General features: G+C 37.5%; 2 protein-coding genes across 4 annotated transcripts; both read right to left on the reverse strand.

The window, feature by feature from the left end:
- Positions 1 to 341: 341 nt before the first annotated feature.
- On the reverse strand, positions 342 to 11,993 carry LOC306860551 (zinc finger protein Eos-like). Of its 2 annotated transcripts, none has more exons than XM_079402293.1 (8): positions 11,892 to 11,993; positions 9,796 to 9,850; positions 9,434 to 9,538; positions 8,987 to 9,286; positions 8,697 to 8,864; positions 7,687 to 7,839; positions 4,871 to 5,002; positions 342 to 4,005 (listed from the first exon to the last, which is right to left on the reverse strand). In XM_079402293.1, exons 2-8 carry the CDS (start codon positions 9,836 to 9,838, stop codon positions 3,209 to 3,211), a joined length of 1,698 nt encoding a protein of 565 aa, XP_079258419.1. In that variant the 5' UTR covers positions 9,839 to 9,850; positions 11,892 to 11,993; the 3' UTR covers positions 342 to 3,208. The 2 variants fall into 2 exon arrangements, with proteins under 2 accessions (XP_079258419.1, XP_079258420.1); XM_079402294.1 differs by lacking the exon at positions 11,892 to 11,993 and adding an exon at positions 10,042 to 10,150 and having other exon boundaries at positions 348 to 4,005; positions 9,796 to 9,846.
- A 1,892-nt stretch (positions 11,994 to 13,885) lies between these two features.
- Positions 13,886 to 16,555, reverse strand: LOC306860567 (dnaJ homolog subfamily C member 22-like). 2 transcript variants are annotated; one of them, XM_079402318.1, is made up of 4 exons: positions 16,419 to 16,555; positions 15,531 to 16,097; positions 14,345 to 14,637; positions 13,886 to 14,213 (listed from the first exon to the last, which is right to left on the reverse strand). In XM_079402318.1, exons 2-4 carry the CDS (start codon positions 16,069 to 16,071, stop codon positions 14,034 to 14,036), a joined length of 1,014 nt encoding a protein of 337 aa, XP_079258444.1. In that variant the 5' UTR covers positions 16,072 to 16,097; positions 16,419 to 16,555; the 3' UTR covers positions 13,886 to 14,033. The 2 variants fall into 2 exon arrangements, with proteins under 2 accessions (XP_079258444.1, XP_079258445.1); XM_079402319.1 differs by having other exon boundaries at positions 15,531 to 16,091; positions 16,419 to 16,542.
- Between the last annotated feature and the right edge of the window lie 903 nt (positions 16,556 to 17,458).

Genomic DNA, 17,458 nt, shown 5'->3' on the forward strand with positions numbered 1-17,458 from the left:
AAATATGAATAAATACTGTAATAGTATATTAATTATACTAAAATATCTGCACTTAAGTCGACTCGACTGAGAAAATAAGCTTTAAGTAATTTATAATACATACTAAAATTATTTAATATGTACATGGAATATTTGTTATTTTCAAAATTATTTTTGTCAAAGCACAACTATTTAAGTGCATTACAAAAATAAAAAATAGTGGTTAAAGATGGTGAGCAGTCACTTTAAATGTCCAATTCCTTTAAACATACTGAACAACAAAATCAACAAAGGCAATTTAATTTAGACTAGACATCAATTAGGCAAACTAGAGAACAAGTGTTTAGAGTTGTAAGCGGACAGAAGATACAACAAATATTACTTTATTGGACATGAAAAATTACTTCAACTTAAAGTTGGGTTACACTCCTTAAAAACAAGATCAAATAAACAATACCTCTTGAAACCAACACACCTTTTTATAGAACATGAGGCAGTTTTTTTTTATATTTTAACAAATTTGAGGTAAAGAGTTATTCTTTGTCATATACATTTTTTTTTTCACAAAATATTTAAAAACATTAAACCCAGGGATAGCCCAAGAATGACAGAGAGTCTGATCCCTGCCTCCCCAAAAAACGCCAAGTCTCTCTTTCTCAGTTGCTGCTCATTATGGTTGCTTCACAGTTCGTTTAAAAATATTGAGCTCATCACACCTTGGGGATAAGAAATATGAAATGGTGCAGAAAAGAGCTGGGTTTGGTTTAGAGGAAATAGGGAAAATTGCAGCTAGTATTTCACAAGCAGAACAGTTGCAGAACGCCAGCAAACAAACGAGTACACATGCAACCTCTCCCATTCACACACTTGGTAGAATTCATTACATAATTTCTTTTTGACCATTAAGTGCATTAAGTGTCATATGGTTTTTGCCATAATTTCAAGTAAATAAATTTATTTCTGCAGAAAAAAAAGAAAATGAATGTCTATGAAGGATGCAAAGTCGTTAACTAACCTTTGTAAATACTGTATTTGGTCTCACTTCTTCGATCCATTCATACTGTACTCCATAGGCTTACACTGGAGTGAATTCAAGCATACGCATTAAAAGGCCTACAAACATTGTAAAAATAACTGAAAGATGTAGGGTCAGTGGATTACACGTAAGCAAGTTTTGGAAACAGCTGACCACCTCCAAGGTCAAGTGATACACACATGCCACAACATCCAAGTACCCTTAACCACAGCCCACGTCACATAGAGGTGAGAAATGTACAAGCAATCGAACAAAACAAATCTTCGAGAATCTTCAAAATTCACTCACTGGTGCTTTCGTTTCGTCTCAGTTTGTGCAAGTGAGATCCACTGATAAAACAAGCCACGATATATCTTGGCAAGACGGTACGTAACTCTACGACAATATTTCAGTCCTTTCCTTCAAAATCAAGCAGCAGTTCGTACTCAGTGGTGATCGAGAGTACCGTGTGCATGAACTCATATAGGACATGACCACACAGGACAAGCGTACAGGATACAAGTCCAATATCAAGGGCAGAAGTCTCACAAACATCCAAGCACCAAATTTTACAACACAAGGAGAAAATGTTCAGTTCTGAATCCTTAAATGTCTGCGACCCCTTTTGTTATTAGGAAAATAGCCTTTATAGAATTGTTTTTAAAAACACCACACTGTTCATCTGGTCTTTATAACCAACGTGTTCTCGTATCAAATTGTTTCTTGTTTTCTCTAAATAGCATTTTTATCAGAAATCAGTGCAATAGAGCAATTTCAGAAAACAAAAGAATAGGTTTCAAAGCTCAGTTACCAGTCATTACTGTGCCTGCTCCCCTTTGAATAAAATCCACCCCCACCCCCGTGCCGCCGCGCCTGTCCTAAAACCCTCCCAACAGCCCCAGCAAAACACTCACATTTAAGCAGAATTAGAAAAAGTGCAATCCTCCTTTTGAGGTAACAACCCTTCCCCTTCACTCGTTGTCAAAGTCACGGAATGCAACATGGGTCTGCGTTTGGTCTGCACCAGAACATTAAGGCTCCTTTCCCCCCCTCCGCATCTAAAAAAAAAACATAATGTGGCCCACTGTGTTCGCAGCATGGCAGAGGATGGATGGCGGGGACTTTGTACTACAAAAACGTAAAAAAAAACCTCAATAGATTTGATAGGCAGAATCTTTATCGTCACTTAAGTGATGTCAAGATAAAGTTTGAAACGACAATCAAGATCTGAGGCACGAGGAAACCAACTGCTTTTTTTTTTTTTAGATTCAGGACAGAGGTTGTAGACTCAAAAACTAAGGCAAATGTTTCAAGTTCAGTTCCTTTCTCAAATAAAACATCAACATACATTTTAAAAAGAAATAAAATTCCCCATTCCTATTTGACCCAAGAGTGCCGTATCATCTCAGTTCTGAAGTTACCCGAATTCATGCTGCACTGTACCTACTGAATCGTCCAGCATTAAAATCCATGTGCAATTCAACATCTAGCTTGTACAGGGTTCATATAAAGCAACGATTAAGGCAATATGTGTCTGTGCTCCTTATATGGCTAACATACCAATACTCCAGCCTCAGTTTTGCAATTCATGCTGCTTGCTCTCCATTCCCTCTCTGTCAGCAGTGTCCTCCCTGAGTCGCCTAATTTCAACAGTCCCACCGAGGTATCCTAAAAGAGCACACAGTTTGTGTGAATACTCCTAGGCATAGATTTCTCTTGTTTAACAGGCTCAGAAACTTTGGAAAGCCGCTCTGGAAACAGTCCAGACTTTGGACGTCTAAGCAGTTCATTGTCTTTCTCTCTTCAAGAGGCAGACTCTATGTAAACACCACCGAACAGATGAGTATAGACCTAATCTCAAACCTCGATTTCTCTGCTCAACTGATAAAAAATAAACCCCACGGAAGGAAGGCACTTCTAAAGCAAAACAGCTGCGTCTTGCGATGAATGACTTGGTGTGGGAGTGCAATCGGAGGATATGACCTGCCCCCCGTTTGAATCCTCCAACACGGGATGCAATTGCACATCTTACGGTCGTACCTAAGCGATTAGCCTTCAGCGGTAAAATATGATGTCTGCTAACTATAAAAGCAAGTGCTAATGTGCCCCAATCTGGTGCAGACCGAACTAGACGCCATGGCGCCATCTCAAAGCAGCATACAACTCTCTGTACATCTCCCTCCAGTCTCGACTTCCGCCATCTACAAGCCCACCTCAGCCAACCTGGTGCTCCCCACGGACAATGTGCGAGGAGAACTCGTAGCGGTCCTGGCTGCGGTGGCCGCAGATGTTGCACTCGAAGGGCTGGCGGAAGCCGTGGCAGCCCATGTGGATGGTGAACATGACATGGTCCAGGAAGAAAATGCGACAGTGCTCGCAGCGGAAGGAGCGCACCGGCCGTCCTTCCCTGTCCACCACCTGCATGGCTTCCCTCGCTGGAGGTGAGCGTGGGCTCACCTTGGTCGGTAAACCCCCATGGACCCCTTTCTCCCTGTCCCCTTCCATGTCCGTTTCTTTGGCGTGACTAGAACTGTGCCGCTCGCGCCCGCGGTGGTTCAAGTTTCCCGGTGGCACCGAGGTGATGACGCACTGCTCCTCCGCCATGCTCTCAGTGTCTGTTGAATCTTGGTAACCGTTGCTTGGCGAGGCGGCATGGCTGCGGGTGGAGGGCGCATCTTCATGACCCTCGCCGGCCTCCCTCCCGGCCAGGCCCATGGAGATGCCCCCTGCACAGTTTAGACGCTGCCCTAGAGGGGTTATGTGAGGGTAGACAGAGCTGATGACTGGGGTGAACTCTGAGAGGCAGGCGGAGTGGGGAGGCATCCGCAGGGAGTGGGAAGGATCCACATCGTTGCTGACTCCTCTCGGCCCCCGCAGGAAACGCCCTCCCATGCCAGCTAAAGCAGCAGGGTCACCCTCGGGGTGTGAAAGCAACATGTCCCCTTCTTTATCAGGATTGGGGTCGAGTTCATAAGGTGCTTCGGATATATTCAGTCGCATGTGCTTTTCACCTAGAAAGTCAAGGAGCATCAGTATCATTGATCTTCAGTAATGACTAGATTGCACTGAAGTGATATTGTTTCGCAGCTAAGCAATTACCAATACTATTTTTATAACGTATTGCTTTTTTAAAAATCTAATTAATTGCAACAACATTCTAAAAACTAAGCTAAATACACACACACAAATGAAATAAATTATATAAAATATAAATAAAAAAGTCATACAAAATTGGAGTACAGTAAGATAAGTAAGTCTTATATTTAGAAAGTGATAGATAAAGACATGTATACTGGAGTAACGGCTGCTGAAAATTCCGCTTCGCCATCACCTAAATAACTTACAAAAATTGTAATAATATTTCTTAAAATTTATTTTTTTTCTGTATTTTTGATCAAATAAATGCAGCCTTGGTGAGCATAATGGACTTCTTTCAAAAACATAAAAAAATCTTACCAACCACACTAGTGTATATATCTACACTTTGTTATATTGACCACCAGTCTGTAATTAGACTGAATAAAGTTTCACTAACCATACAAATTTGCATGTTTAACATTTGAAAAATGTAATCAAAAGAGAGTAATGGCTCTCAGCTCAATCTGAGTCAGACATAATAACATGCGATTTGCTGAAATGTATTCTTTCAAACAAAATCAATAAGAAAGTGAGTTATATGATTCAATCCATGATTCGGACTGATTTGCCAACCTGAGTGATATGTTCACAAACCTGCATGTTTTGTTGTATGTTTGCTTTTGTGTATAGTCTGTATATTGTCTCTCTCACTGCATACAGTTCACTAGCTCACAACTTTTCACCCTGAATAGCAGAGCTGAAACACTTCTACTTAGGTACTCAAAGAAATGTGCTTACCCAGAAACTTCTGGGGTGTAGATCTCTTCCTCTTGGTGATGCTATTGGCCAGCCGATCAATGAAGGTCATCTTCTCTGAGGAGGACTGGATCAGGGGTTCAGACATCATCTCCACGTTATGGGACTCGTCACCTGAACATAATGCCAATGTAAAAGCATGTTTATAATTGAATGAGTGCTTGGCTTCAAACATTAGCCAACTGCATTAGTTGAATTGCACCAGTGAAATTTCACTAAATTTTTGAGAGGACAGCAATTTTTATATGGCACTGAATATACACTAATGTTCAAATGTTTTAGGGTTGGTTTTTGGAAGAAATCTCTCACCAGGGCTGCACTTATTTGATAAATGTGGTAAAATCAGAACTACTGTGAAATTTATATTCAAAACAAGTTTCTTTTTTAATAATAAAATGTTAAAATGTTTATTCCTGTGATGGCAAAGCTTCACATTATCCTTCACTGTAAAAAATTTCAAACCTCACAACTCAAAATTTTCTAGTGACTGATTACATCTAAATTTTTCCATTGGCTCAACATATTATTTCTAATTGAGCCAATGTTAATAGACTGTTGCCACAATTGATAAAATTCAGTTAGCAGAAATTGGGCCAATGGAAAAAATTGTAATCAGTCACTAGAAAATTTTGAGTTGGGAGGTCTGAAATTTTTTACAGTGTTCAGAAAACATTCTAATATGCTGATTTGGTGCTAAAGAATCATTTCCTATCATTGTTAATGTTGAAAACAGACCTGGAACAATGCTGTTTATTATTTATGTGGAAACTGCAATACATTTTTCCAGGATTCCTTTATGAACAGAAAGTTCAACTGAACAGCATTTATTCAAAATATAAGTTTTATAACATTATAAATGTTTCACTGTCACTTTCAATTTCAATTGAATTTAATCAATTTAATGTGTCTTTGCTGAATAAAAGTATCAACCAAAACAAAGTTTTGAAAAAAAAAACTACACTGACCGCAAACTTTTTGTTTGACCGTGTACTCATTTATTAATAAAAGTACTCCTTTATTTAAGAAACTACATCAAACCTAGCCCAATGTAAAAATAATTTAATTAAATAAATTACTTATATTATTATTTAGTTTGACTGAACAGCAGGGGCCTGTTTCAGAAAGAAGGTTAATTGAAAACTCTGAGTATGTTAACCATGAAATGAGGGAAACTCTGGGTTTTCCGTTTCAAAATGGGAGGTTTGACAAACCCGAGAAAGCAGGGTAAGTCAAGCCTGTTTCTGAAGGAGAGGTAACTTATACTCAGAGTCAGTTACCGTGGTAACTTTTTTCCTGGGCACAAATCCGTCAAAGAGGAGTTTCACTGGACTGTAGGTCAGTGGTGTAGAAATCGGTTTAAATGAGGCTAATCTGATAAATGACGTTCACTTGATAACATCTTGCCGCGCCCTCTGGAAGTAACCCATTAACCAAATTAAAATTTCCTTCTGGATTTCCAGAGTGGTTGGATGCATTAATGGCACGCATATTCCCATCATCGCACCTTCTGAAAATGAATCGGATTACTGTATGGAATAGAAGGATGCCAGATGGATGGGTAGTACGAGATATATGCCGTAACCACCACCACAGCTGGTAAATAAACACAAATTACTCACTAGTTATTTGGTCATCTTTATTTCCTTTAAATATAAAAGCAACAGTTATTCTTTTTCCTTTTGGATTTTAAAATTCTTCCAATACTTGACCATGTCCTCTTTATCTGTCAGTGGTGCTGGTGCAGGTTTTCCCCCCATTTTGCGAGCCTCTGCCTTCTTGCTGTTGACTGAGTACAAGTCAGTTGTTAATTTCATTACTCTAAGAAATGTAACAGGTTGGATTAGAGAACATTTAATTAGCCTATGTGAAAAAAGCATTAAACTATGTGGAAAAAGCTTCTGCGCATTGAAATAGACACTGAATGATATTTAATATGTCAAGTGTTTGTAAAGTCATGTAGCCTACACCCATGAACCTTTTATGCTTAAAGCTTTACCTTAATTGAATTGTTTTATACTTCATATTTTAGCTGCTGCCACAATTTTTTTTTCTTTTTCTTTCTGCCATGGGATACCATGAAAATGAATATTAGTTCAATAATTTACAGTTTTCACCTTTGAACAGTGATTTAGAATTAAAGTTACGTGTCGACTCGAAAGTACGCGGACATGTTATTGTCGGGTGTTGTTGCCATGGTGAATTATAATTTCGGAGCTCCATTGATCATGACTTCTCATAGTCGTGGTGCACGCGCTAAACTCAGAGTCAACCTACTCAGATTGGATTGAACTAACTCAGTTCAGCTGTTCTGAAACCAAAAACTCAGAGGTTCCCATCTCAGGGTAAGTCAACCCAGAGTTCAAGTTTCAACTCAGAGTTGGTTGAACCTCCTTACTGAAACGGGCCCCAGGTCTATTTTTAAAATAAAAATAAAACTGAGCATATTAACAACATAAGAGACTGCAGGAGGTATAAGCTACATTATAACTGGTACATACCTCAATGCCTAAAGCACAGTAATATTTTACACATAACCACCAGGTTATATTCTCTGTGTTTACAATGATACCTCTCCAAAGCATGTATTTTAATCATAAAGTGCTTTGGACCGTTCATGCGCGCAGCTACATCACCAGCTGTGATATTCACAGAGCATGAATGCAGTAACACTGGAGAGCTTTCAAAAGCAGCCGCCTGTCAGACAGCACTTGAGTAATGAATACTATTGCCACTGCAGAAAGAATGATATCATGCATTTTAACATCAACTTGCATTTATGTGAGTAAATATGGTATTACCGTGTGCAGGCTGGGTGTTGTGAGCCGGCTGGTGGTCCAGACTCTGTAGGTAGCTGTGACAGCGCTCACGATGCTCCTCCAGGGTGCTCTGCTGCTTGTAGCTGCGGCCACAGTAACTGCACTTGTAGGGCTTTCCTACTGTAGGGGAGGACACTGAAATATCGAGGAGGCAGAATATGAATGCATTTCACACAGCTTTGCAGGTGTTATGTAAACATGAACATTACTAATACAATATTGACATTGTGGCTAATATAAGGTGTTACCTACTAAAACTATTATTTTTATCAATTGTAATATACATTTTTTTAACAAAACATGCAAATTAAAAATGTTAATGTAATATAATAATATTTCCAATATAATTATTAAATACGAATAATGTAATGACTGGTACAGGATTCATCAGACCACAGAATTTCCCTTGTCACAATTTCCCCAAAAACGAAATGACACGCTGCTCATCTATGACGTTTGTAGAATAGGAAATCCTACAGACCGCATCTGTCCGTTCAGCTTTAGAGATGTGTGTCATTTCGGAGAAATTCATTACCAAGTCATTTCTCTGAATATCTGCATCCTTATTCAAATGACCTTACTTAGGCACTACAGGTGAATGCTCTTCATCATTCAAAAACACAAGCAGGATATCCTGTTTTCATAATACTCTAAATGTCATACTAGACCGCTGAATTTTGTTGTCTTTAACTTGATTACATAACCGATCAATGAGGTCTTATTCACACTTATTAGTCTGCTCGCACAACCCTTAGTTGGGATTAAAAGGAAGTTTAGCAAAGTTCTAGGCAGCAAAATAGTCACCACTTGCATTATAGGAGAAATAGGTTAAAATGACCTTGACTACATTAATTTCTGCTTTGTGGCAAATCAAAAGGCTTTTTCCATCCCACACACTTTTCCATCCATTCATTTTCCAGCCACAAAGTTCACCTTCTCCTTCCTTCTCTTTATTTCTCACAAATGGCCTCTCTCAAACCACAAAGGCTCACCGGAGTGGGTGCGGAGGTGTCCTGTCAGGGCGTCACGGCGGCGACAAGCGTAGTTACAAAAGGGGCATTTGAAGGGCTTCTCGCCAGAATGGAGCTTGATGTGACGCAGCAAGTTGCCCTTCTGAGTGAAGGAGGCCCCACACTGGTTACACTGGAATGGCCGCTCACCTACCGAGACCAAGACTACCAGTTTTCCCACCGGCCCAAAAAACAGCAGCACATATTTTCAAGCTAACATTTTTAAATACGCTTGATCTTTTTCTGTCAAGAGTTAGTCAAGAAACGCTTACCTGTATGGCTGCGCTTGTGCACCATTAGAACATTGGGACCAATGCAGATCATCCCACATATATCACATTTAAGTTTCCCATTGGGCAGCCGAATGGGACCAGGGGATGCGGACTCGGAGCTGGCCATCTCCCCACTCCCAGCCTGCCCTCGTGTACCTCCGACCATCTCCATACCACCATCTTCTGCCAACTCGCCCTTTTCATCTTTCCATCCTTCATCCTTCTCCCCGACTTTCCTTTCCGCCAGCGGAGCACCAGCTGCCTCCTCGTCACTATACAGCTCCACCTTGATAGAGTTAGCTGGGAATAGAGAGAAAGTTGTACATTTATTCACTTGGCAGATGCTTTTATCCAAACTAGAAATCAACAGTGAAATTTATGGCAAATGCAGAAATTATTCTAGAAAAGTAAGATGCAAAAGTGAGCTTAATGGACAGAAATACTGACCACTGAGTGAACGGCTGGGTGAGGACTGTTGACTGTTTGGTGTGCTCACGGTGGGTACTCTCAGCCCTGCAAAAAACTCCCGCTCTGTTGAAGAATCTCCACTACCTGAAAACATTAACATGTACAATGGGGTTCAAAATACTTCTTTGCATTTTTTTTATTTAATGCAAATTTTCAACCACAAATTATATCAGCATGACAATTTAAGTGAAAAATTGTGAAAAAGTGTTTTTTAAATGTCTTTAAATAAAAAAAAAATCCCAGATTTGAATGTGAACATGGACATTTGAAACCCACTATATTTAGATCCATGCATGTCTATGTTAAAAACAAAAGAATAAGATCTGAAAAAGGCACCTTACCTGACATGTACGAACGGCCATTGCAATCGTCAGCATTCATCATCACACCAGCTGCCTGTACCGAGAAATCATACAAAAAAAAAAATATTTCTTTATAAAGGCACAAAACTTACACACCTTTGAACATAAAATAGAAAAGTTTTTAAGAAACCTAAGTGCATGCATTGGTACAATAATAGAGTGCACACAAAGAATGCTAAAATGTATGCATTTGGCTCTGATTTCTGAAAAAATAAACTGGTTCACTTGCAGTTTGTTATTTCTTCCTTTCCTGTGTGGTTGCACGGTTCGAGTAGCTGAATAATTTATATGCACACACTGGTCATGATCTCATTTCTAGCTCAACAGCTGAATTGAGTGTCCATTCTATAGAATTCTAGTCTTAAATGGAGAGCGTAAAGTGCAAGAAACTGCCCTCCCTTTAGCCTGTGACCTATCAGAACACAGTCAGACATCTAAAGCAAAGATGATACTAAGCCAAATGCAGGGGTTGTTACGATTTGCTATTACTCAGAAATTTCCACATATTATCTGTCGCTTTGGTGCTGGAAACAAATGCAACCCTTTAGCAAAACAAAATACATGTTTATAAAAAATATTATTTGACACATCTGCTTTCAAATATGAGCCGTATTTAAAGAAAGCCTTCAAAGCCTTTAACCATTGGCATGTAAATAGCTCTTTCTGGATGTCTATAAATCAAATAAGACCCCCAAAATATTTCATTTTGTCTAAAATTTTGACCCTCACACACACTGTTCTATATGATAGGAAATAGCAGGGCTAATAACCTCCCCTTTGATGTAATATTTTACACTAATTAACAACACTAAATAACAACATAAACCACCATGGCACTTTCTTAAACATTGCTAGTGTCTTGCATAAGTGGAAATGAATAGATTTGTTGAAATGGACATGCAGAATAGTCTCATATTGTCTGCTCCACTCATATAACAAAGAATTTTGAAATCTACATAAACTAAAATTAGAAATAAAGATACATCATACATTTACTAATAACCAAATAGTGTACAAGGCGTTTAAACAGGCAATGAAATGCTATAAGTGAGTGAAAAAAACATGAAAAGTGACACTGAGTTGAGGGTCTTTTTACACAAATTATGTACGAACAAATATTTTATTTAAAAAGAATTTGTTTTTTCCCCATTATAATACACTTTGGTACCAGATACAAACTACTTCTGAAGGACTTTAGATTTCAGGTATCACAATTTAATTATTTATAAAAAAAAATCATGGCTAATATGGATCAAAACACATTCAGATATCATAAAGAGCAGGTGTAGCTCTAGACAGTTGCTATTATAGTTAAATGACAAACGAAATATTGTTTTATTTTTCATTCTTTAAAACCTAGAATAAACATGGGCTCTTAAAGACTATTATCTATATGGTGTAATACTTATAATCATACATGATCTAAACATATATGATATGAACAAACAGGCCTTCAGAAACGCAAGACCTCTTTGTGTCGTAAAAGACAGAAAACATACACAGCTGCAACAGGCAGATCTCATGAATTCACAGTGCTGTCAATGAGTCCAATTCCCGCAATAATCGAAACAGCCCCTCTCTGTCAGCAATCATACCATAAACAATGGCTGGCGACGAGAACATGATTATCGTGCGCGAGCACTCGTATGTTTAGTAACTTTTCATGCACCGTCGTGCTGCAGAGGAGGACTGACAGACAGCACGCAGAATCATGTCAATCATGTCTGTCTAGAGCAACACAAGCTAGCAACCGCTGCTAACCAGCTAACGAGACGTGACAGCTCACAATAACCCAAAGACATCGCTAAACTAACTCACAAACGTAAGAACTAGCGTTGCTGACAACGCAATCCAATCGGCAGCCTCCGGTCGTGAAATACAGTCGATCTTTAGACGTGACAAACTAAAGCGGAATTATGTTTCCTGAGAGCCCGCTGGCGTTGCTATGGCACCCAGCACTCGACAGATGCGGCTAGCCGTGTAAACCCTCCCAATCCGAGCATAGTTACCTGACATAATGTCACTTTCCTTGAATAACCGCTGTCGATTTGGCACGGTGAGTATTTTTTTCTTACCTGACGATCGACTGTGATTGCAATATTTATACAGCAGAAGCGCCGTTTGTTTTCTCTGGCGAAGGCAGCATCTCCGGGATCTTTTACCTGAAACCCCAAACAACTTCCGGGCCCATGCCGGGATACAGGCCCGAATAACCTATAACCGAAAACTCATAATTGGGAGGGATTATCGAATGCATCGATCCTCATGCTACAGGTTGCGAAACACAAAGCTACGCAGAAGCCACAAACGCCACATATTATTATATTATTATTATTTAATTTCGATGACAGTGTCAGTAAAAGTTACTTTTTGTTGAACGTATAAGTTAAGTAGAACAAATGACACTATGATATTCTAAATTCTAAAACAAGGCTAATTATATTAATGTTCTTATTTTATAATTGTTAGTATTTCTATGGCACCGTCAATAAAAGTAACATACAAAACAGATTTATCTTAAATGTGCTTTTTTCATTTAAGCTCTGTGGGAATTTTGTTGAACGTATAGTTAGAACAAATGACAATTCTTAAACCATTAATAATTATCTTCATGTGCATATTGTTGTTGTTATTATTTCGATGACAATAGACATTCAAAAAAAAAATGTTTCCTATGATTTATCTTAAATAATAGGCTTCTTGATTTAAGCAACCCTTAAGCACTTCCCTGTGTCAAACAGGTAACATTTCTGTTAATGTATAATTAGAACAAACCACACAATAATGATATTCTAAATTTTAAAACTATTAACAATTGTGACCCTGGACCACAAAACCAGTCATAAGTGTACATTTTTTTAAATTGAGATTTATACATCATCTGAAAGCTGAATAAACAAGCTTCCCATTGATGTATGGTTTGTTTGCATATGACAATATTTGGCTGGGATAAACTATTTGAAAATCTGGAATCTGAGGGTGCAAAAAAAAACTAAATATTGAGAAAAACCTTTAAAGTTGTCCAAATGAAGTTCTTAGCAAAGCATATTACAAATCAAAAAATAAGTTTTGAAATATTTACGGTATGAAATTTACAAAATATCTTCACGGAACATGATCTTTACTTAATATCCTAATGATTTTTGGCATAAGAAAAAACAATAATTTTGACCCACACAATATATTGTTGGCTATTGCTACAAATATACCCGTGCTACTTGTGTTCCAGGATCACAAAATTAAAAAATTATTTCATTATGTTGAATGTAAAATTAGAACAAATGGCACAGTATTCTAGATTCTAAAACCATTAATAATTATATTCATGTGCATATTCTTGTTGTTATTATTTGGATGACAGTGTCAGTACAAGCGACATTCAAAAAACTAATGTTTCCTAAGATTGGCTACTTCTTTAATTTAAGCAACCCTTAAGCACTTCACTGTGTCAAAACAGGTCATATTTGTCTATTTGTGGGAATTTCTTTGAATGTATAATTAGAACAAATCACACAGTTACTATAGAACTCTTCTAAATTCTAAAACCATTGATAATTATATTATTGTGCAGATTAAAAAAATCACATTCAAAAAGCAAATGTGTTACTAAGATTTATCATAAATAAAAATTCCTTAAAGCAACACTTCATTATTTCCCTGTGTAAGGTAACAGGTGGTTTTGTTGAACATATAATTAGACAAAAATGATACATTCATGATATTCTAAATTCTAAAACCATTAATAATTTCATTAGTGTACATATTCTTCTTCTTCTTTTTATCATTGTAGGTGTGGCTGTTATGTAGGCCTGTCCTATACTGACATGTATAGTACCATATAATACTATGTTCTGATGTACAGAGTCATACTAATTTGGACTAGTAAATATATAGTAAATATACTCGTATCCTTTTATATTCAGTCATATACATGACTTGTATTTAATTTATTTTAATGTGTGAATGACAATAGCATTTAATATTTCATTGCTGTAATTATGATATAAATTTAGTTTATTTATTTATGTATGTTTTTTCTACAAAAAATTGCAAACAATAATTGGCCGACCCCCTGCAGTACCACTACAGAACCCCTTGGGATCGCCATCTCCCTGTAAAAACAACTCCTAATGTTGCCACAAGATGGCAGAGAACCCTAAGTTGTCCTCCTAACTCTGTGTCTTTAAGCGATGTGTGACCTCTTCCTCAGAAGTTCATTATTTTCTTTTTGTCTTAAGTCTATTGAGAAGTATTTCATATGCCTCCTGGATCTGAATGAACATCTTTTGTGCCTCTGCTTGCTGCTTGGGGTTGTGATCTGGATGCCACAATTTAGCCAGTTCCCTATAGCTGCTAGTGATCTCCTCCAGAGAAGCTTCTTCTGACAATGATAGTATCTGATTGTAAGAAAATAATATGATGACAAATATATTATTTACCTTCCTTATATATAAACACACTACAAAGTGAAAATTATAAATGTTATATACCCAGCTGACAACTCAAAACTATAGCCTACTAAGCTCACCTTCAGTGCCTCCATTTCTTTTTTACTGTACTCGTTAAGAATTATTTCTAGCACCTTCCTCCAGCTTTCTTCGTAGAAACCCCCTCCTGTCAGGACACATAGCAGACGGTATGGCAACAGCAGAAAATACTCCAAGAGTCCTTTGAGCCATGGAATAAACCAGAAGAAATCAAGCAGGGCCGCTATACAGTCTGATATGTAGTATAATGTGGCAGTGGTGTTGTGGAAAACACAGTATCCCAGCGGAGCAGAGAAAGCCAGCACACCAAAACTCAGACGATACAGACGAGGCCCTTGGGAAGATTAACACAAGCTGGGTTAATTAAACAGTCTTGCACATGATGTAACCCAAGCATAAGACTTTACCGAACTAACAAAAATATATTCTAAGAATTCCAGATATGTTATGATAACATTCAAACTCTTAGCTGTGCAGATTCCCAACCTAGGTATCAAAAATGTGTTCTTAGAAAGTTTTGCTCATGTTCACATTAGGTCCAGTTTTTTAAATGTTAAAAAAAAAAAAATCTTGGTTATGTGAATGTTAAAGGAATAATTCACACAAAAATGAAAATGTTGTCATCATTTACTCACCCTCATGTCGTTCCAAACTTGTATAAGTTTCTTTCTTATGCTGAACACAAAAGAAGATATTTTGAAGAACCAAACAGTTGTTGGTCCCCATTGACTTCCACAGTAGGGAAAGAAATACTGTGGAAGTCAATGGGGACCAGCATCAACTGTTTGATTACAGCATTCTTCAAAATAGCTTATTTTCTGTTCAGCTTTAGAAAGAAACTCATACAGGTTAAGAACGACATGAGGGTGAGTTAATAATGACAAAAAAAATTTTTTGGATGAACTATTCCTTTAAGGGAACATTCCATTTTATAATTTTGCAAATACTGTTACTCTGGAATGTTTTCTGGCCATTCTGAAACAAGTAGTACAATTTTTATAATGTTAGACAAGCATCTAATTAAAAATGTTTCTGAAAAAAAGAAAAAAATTAATTATGATTTGCAAACATTTTGAGAACATTTTTAAAGACCAAATAACTCTGAATAAACGTTCTATTAACATTACTGCAAGAACCCTTTCAAAAAACTTTGCCAGAGTGTTCTTAGAATATTTCCTGTTAACTAGGCTGTCACGCATTTAATGTCATATGTATAGTGCATCTCACCAAGTTCCTCTGGCCTCAGAGGTTTGAATGTATTGTGCTGCGCAGCAGTAACACTGCCAGCAATGCTGATGGGCAGAGGAGAAAGATTGCTGCCATAGAAGATGGATGACGTGATGATGCAAGTAATGAGGGTCTTTTGAAGGTCAGAGGTCTGCTGGCCCACAGAGGACACCAGATGAATACCTGTAGCTACGCTCAGTGGCAGCACTAGGAAGTAGAAGAAGCTAAGAGAACTGAGGCTTATTAAGGCCACAGAGCCAAAGTAAATACCAACACAAATCTGACCGACAAACCGAATCAGGCCTACTGGTGGTGGTGGAGTGGCTTGTGGACGTCTAACAGGGGCTCTGTCTGCTGCATGGTTGGCTTCACTCACGTACGATGGGATACGAAAGAACTCCCTTGCCCAGCCAATGCCAAAACCGCCGAAGGTTAGTATCCAGAGAAGAGCATGGCTGTCTCTGCCCAGGTAAATGTGATGAAGGCCAAGTGGGCCACCCATTGCCCACAAGGCGTATGTGATCATGATCTTTTTAGCCATGAGATCATTCTAGCTGCACACTGGAGCTTGAAAAAAAAGTAAATAATTTTCAAGCTTAGCCGATAACATGATTATGAAACTGCTTAATAATAAAGCATAAATAATATGCTTGACAGCATTGGTCTGCATTTACTGTATGAACAAGAAAAGCACATTTTGGTAAGTATTTTCTCCTTTGGTGTTCCACAGACAAAATAAAGTTATACAGGTTTGGATTTGACATGAGGGTTAATAAATAATGACAGAATTGCCATTTTTGGGTTGTATGCTTTTGATAATATCTCTTTTCACTTTCTCGTATCACTGGCTTTCAAGTTATAAAATCATACAGCTCACTGTTCTCTTACCTGCGGGAACTGAGAGATCAAGCTTCATTCATATACCAAATTGTTTTAGAAGACTCCTATAACATGGCCAGCATTAAAAAAATATAAGGCTGCATAAAATAGATCACAGCATTATCGCTTTGAGGTTAACTTTAAAATTTAAATCATTCACTTTCAGAAAGTAATAACCTATGGACTTCCGTGTTTGCGTCAGTATGGACTTTGGTTTGATGATGACACAGTTGTAAAGAGTAAACTTTGATTTAAAATATCTGTGAACACTTTTCAGACATGGAACATTAGACATTTACTAAAATGCACTGGATGTCTAACAAGCTATACTGGATGTTTTTACAGGGTAAACATGCTGTATCCTCGGAAACACATTTCCGTTCATCTACATTAATGTTTAAAAGTTTTTTTTTTAAATCATTGACTTTTATTTAGCAAGGATGTATTAAATTGATCAAATTGACAATAAAGATGATACAAAAGATTTCTGTTTTTTAAAAAAAGCTTTTATTTTGGAACTTTTTATTCGTCAAATAATCTTCTAGTTTGAGCACCAAATTAGCTTTATAGAATGATTTTTATAGATTAAGCATTTTTGCATTTGTTATATAATAATTATTGATTACAATATAGTTATTCTTAACACAATTTATTATTTGTTTTAAAGAGTTGCTTGTGAAAAGAGCAAAGAGTATTGATAGCTCAGCTCTAAGAACATTATCAAAGAATAAAATGACGTTTCACTCAGTTTTAGTTTGTTGGAGTCTAAAGTGCATACAAAAAACATGAATGTAGTTGAGGATTTTTCCATTGTTGTTGGTAACGCATTACAAGTAACGGGAGTTGCATAATCAGATTACTTTTTTAACTGGTAAAGTAACGCATTACTTTTTAATTTACAATAAAATATCTGAGTTACTTTTTCAAATAAGTCTTACAACTCTCCTGTCCCCAGGTTGAGAGAAATCAGGAGTAAGAGGCATTGTGTGCGATGTGTAAACATGATGGCTGCTGTAGTTCTAGACTAAATGTGAACATGCATTTACTCA

The sequence above is a fragment of the Barbus barbus genome (genome assembly GCF_936440315.1).
Source record: "Barbus barbus genome assembly, chromosome: 41".
NCBI lineage: Eukaryota > Metazoa > Chordata > Actinopteri > Cypriniformes > Cyprinidae > Barbus > Barbus barbus.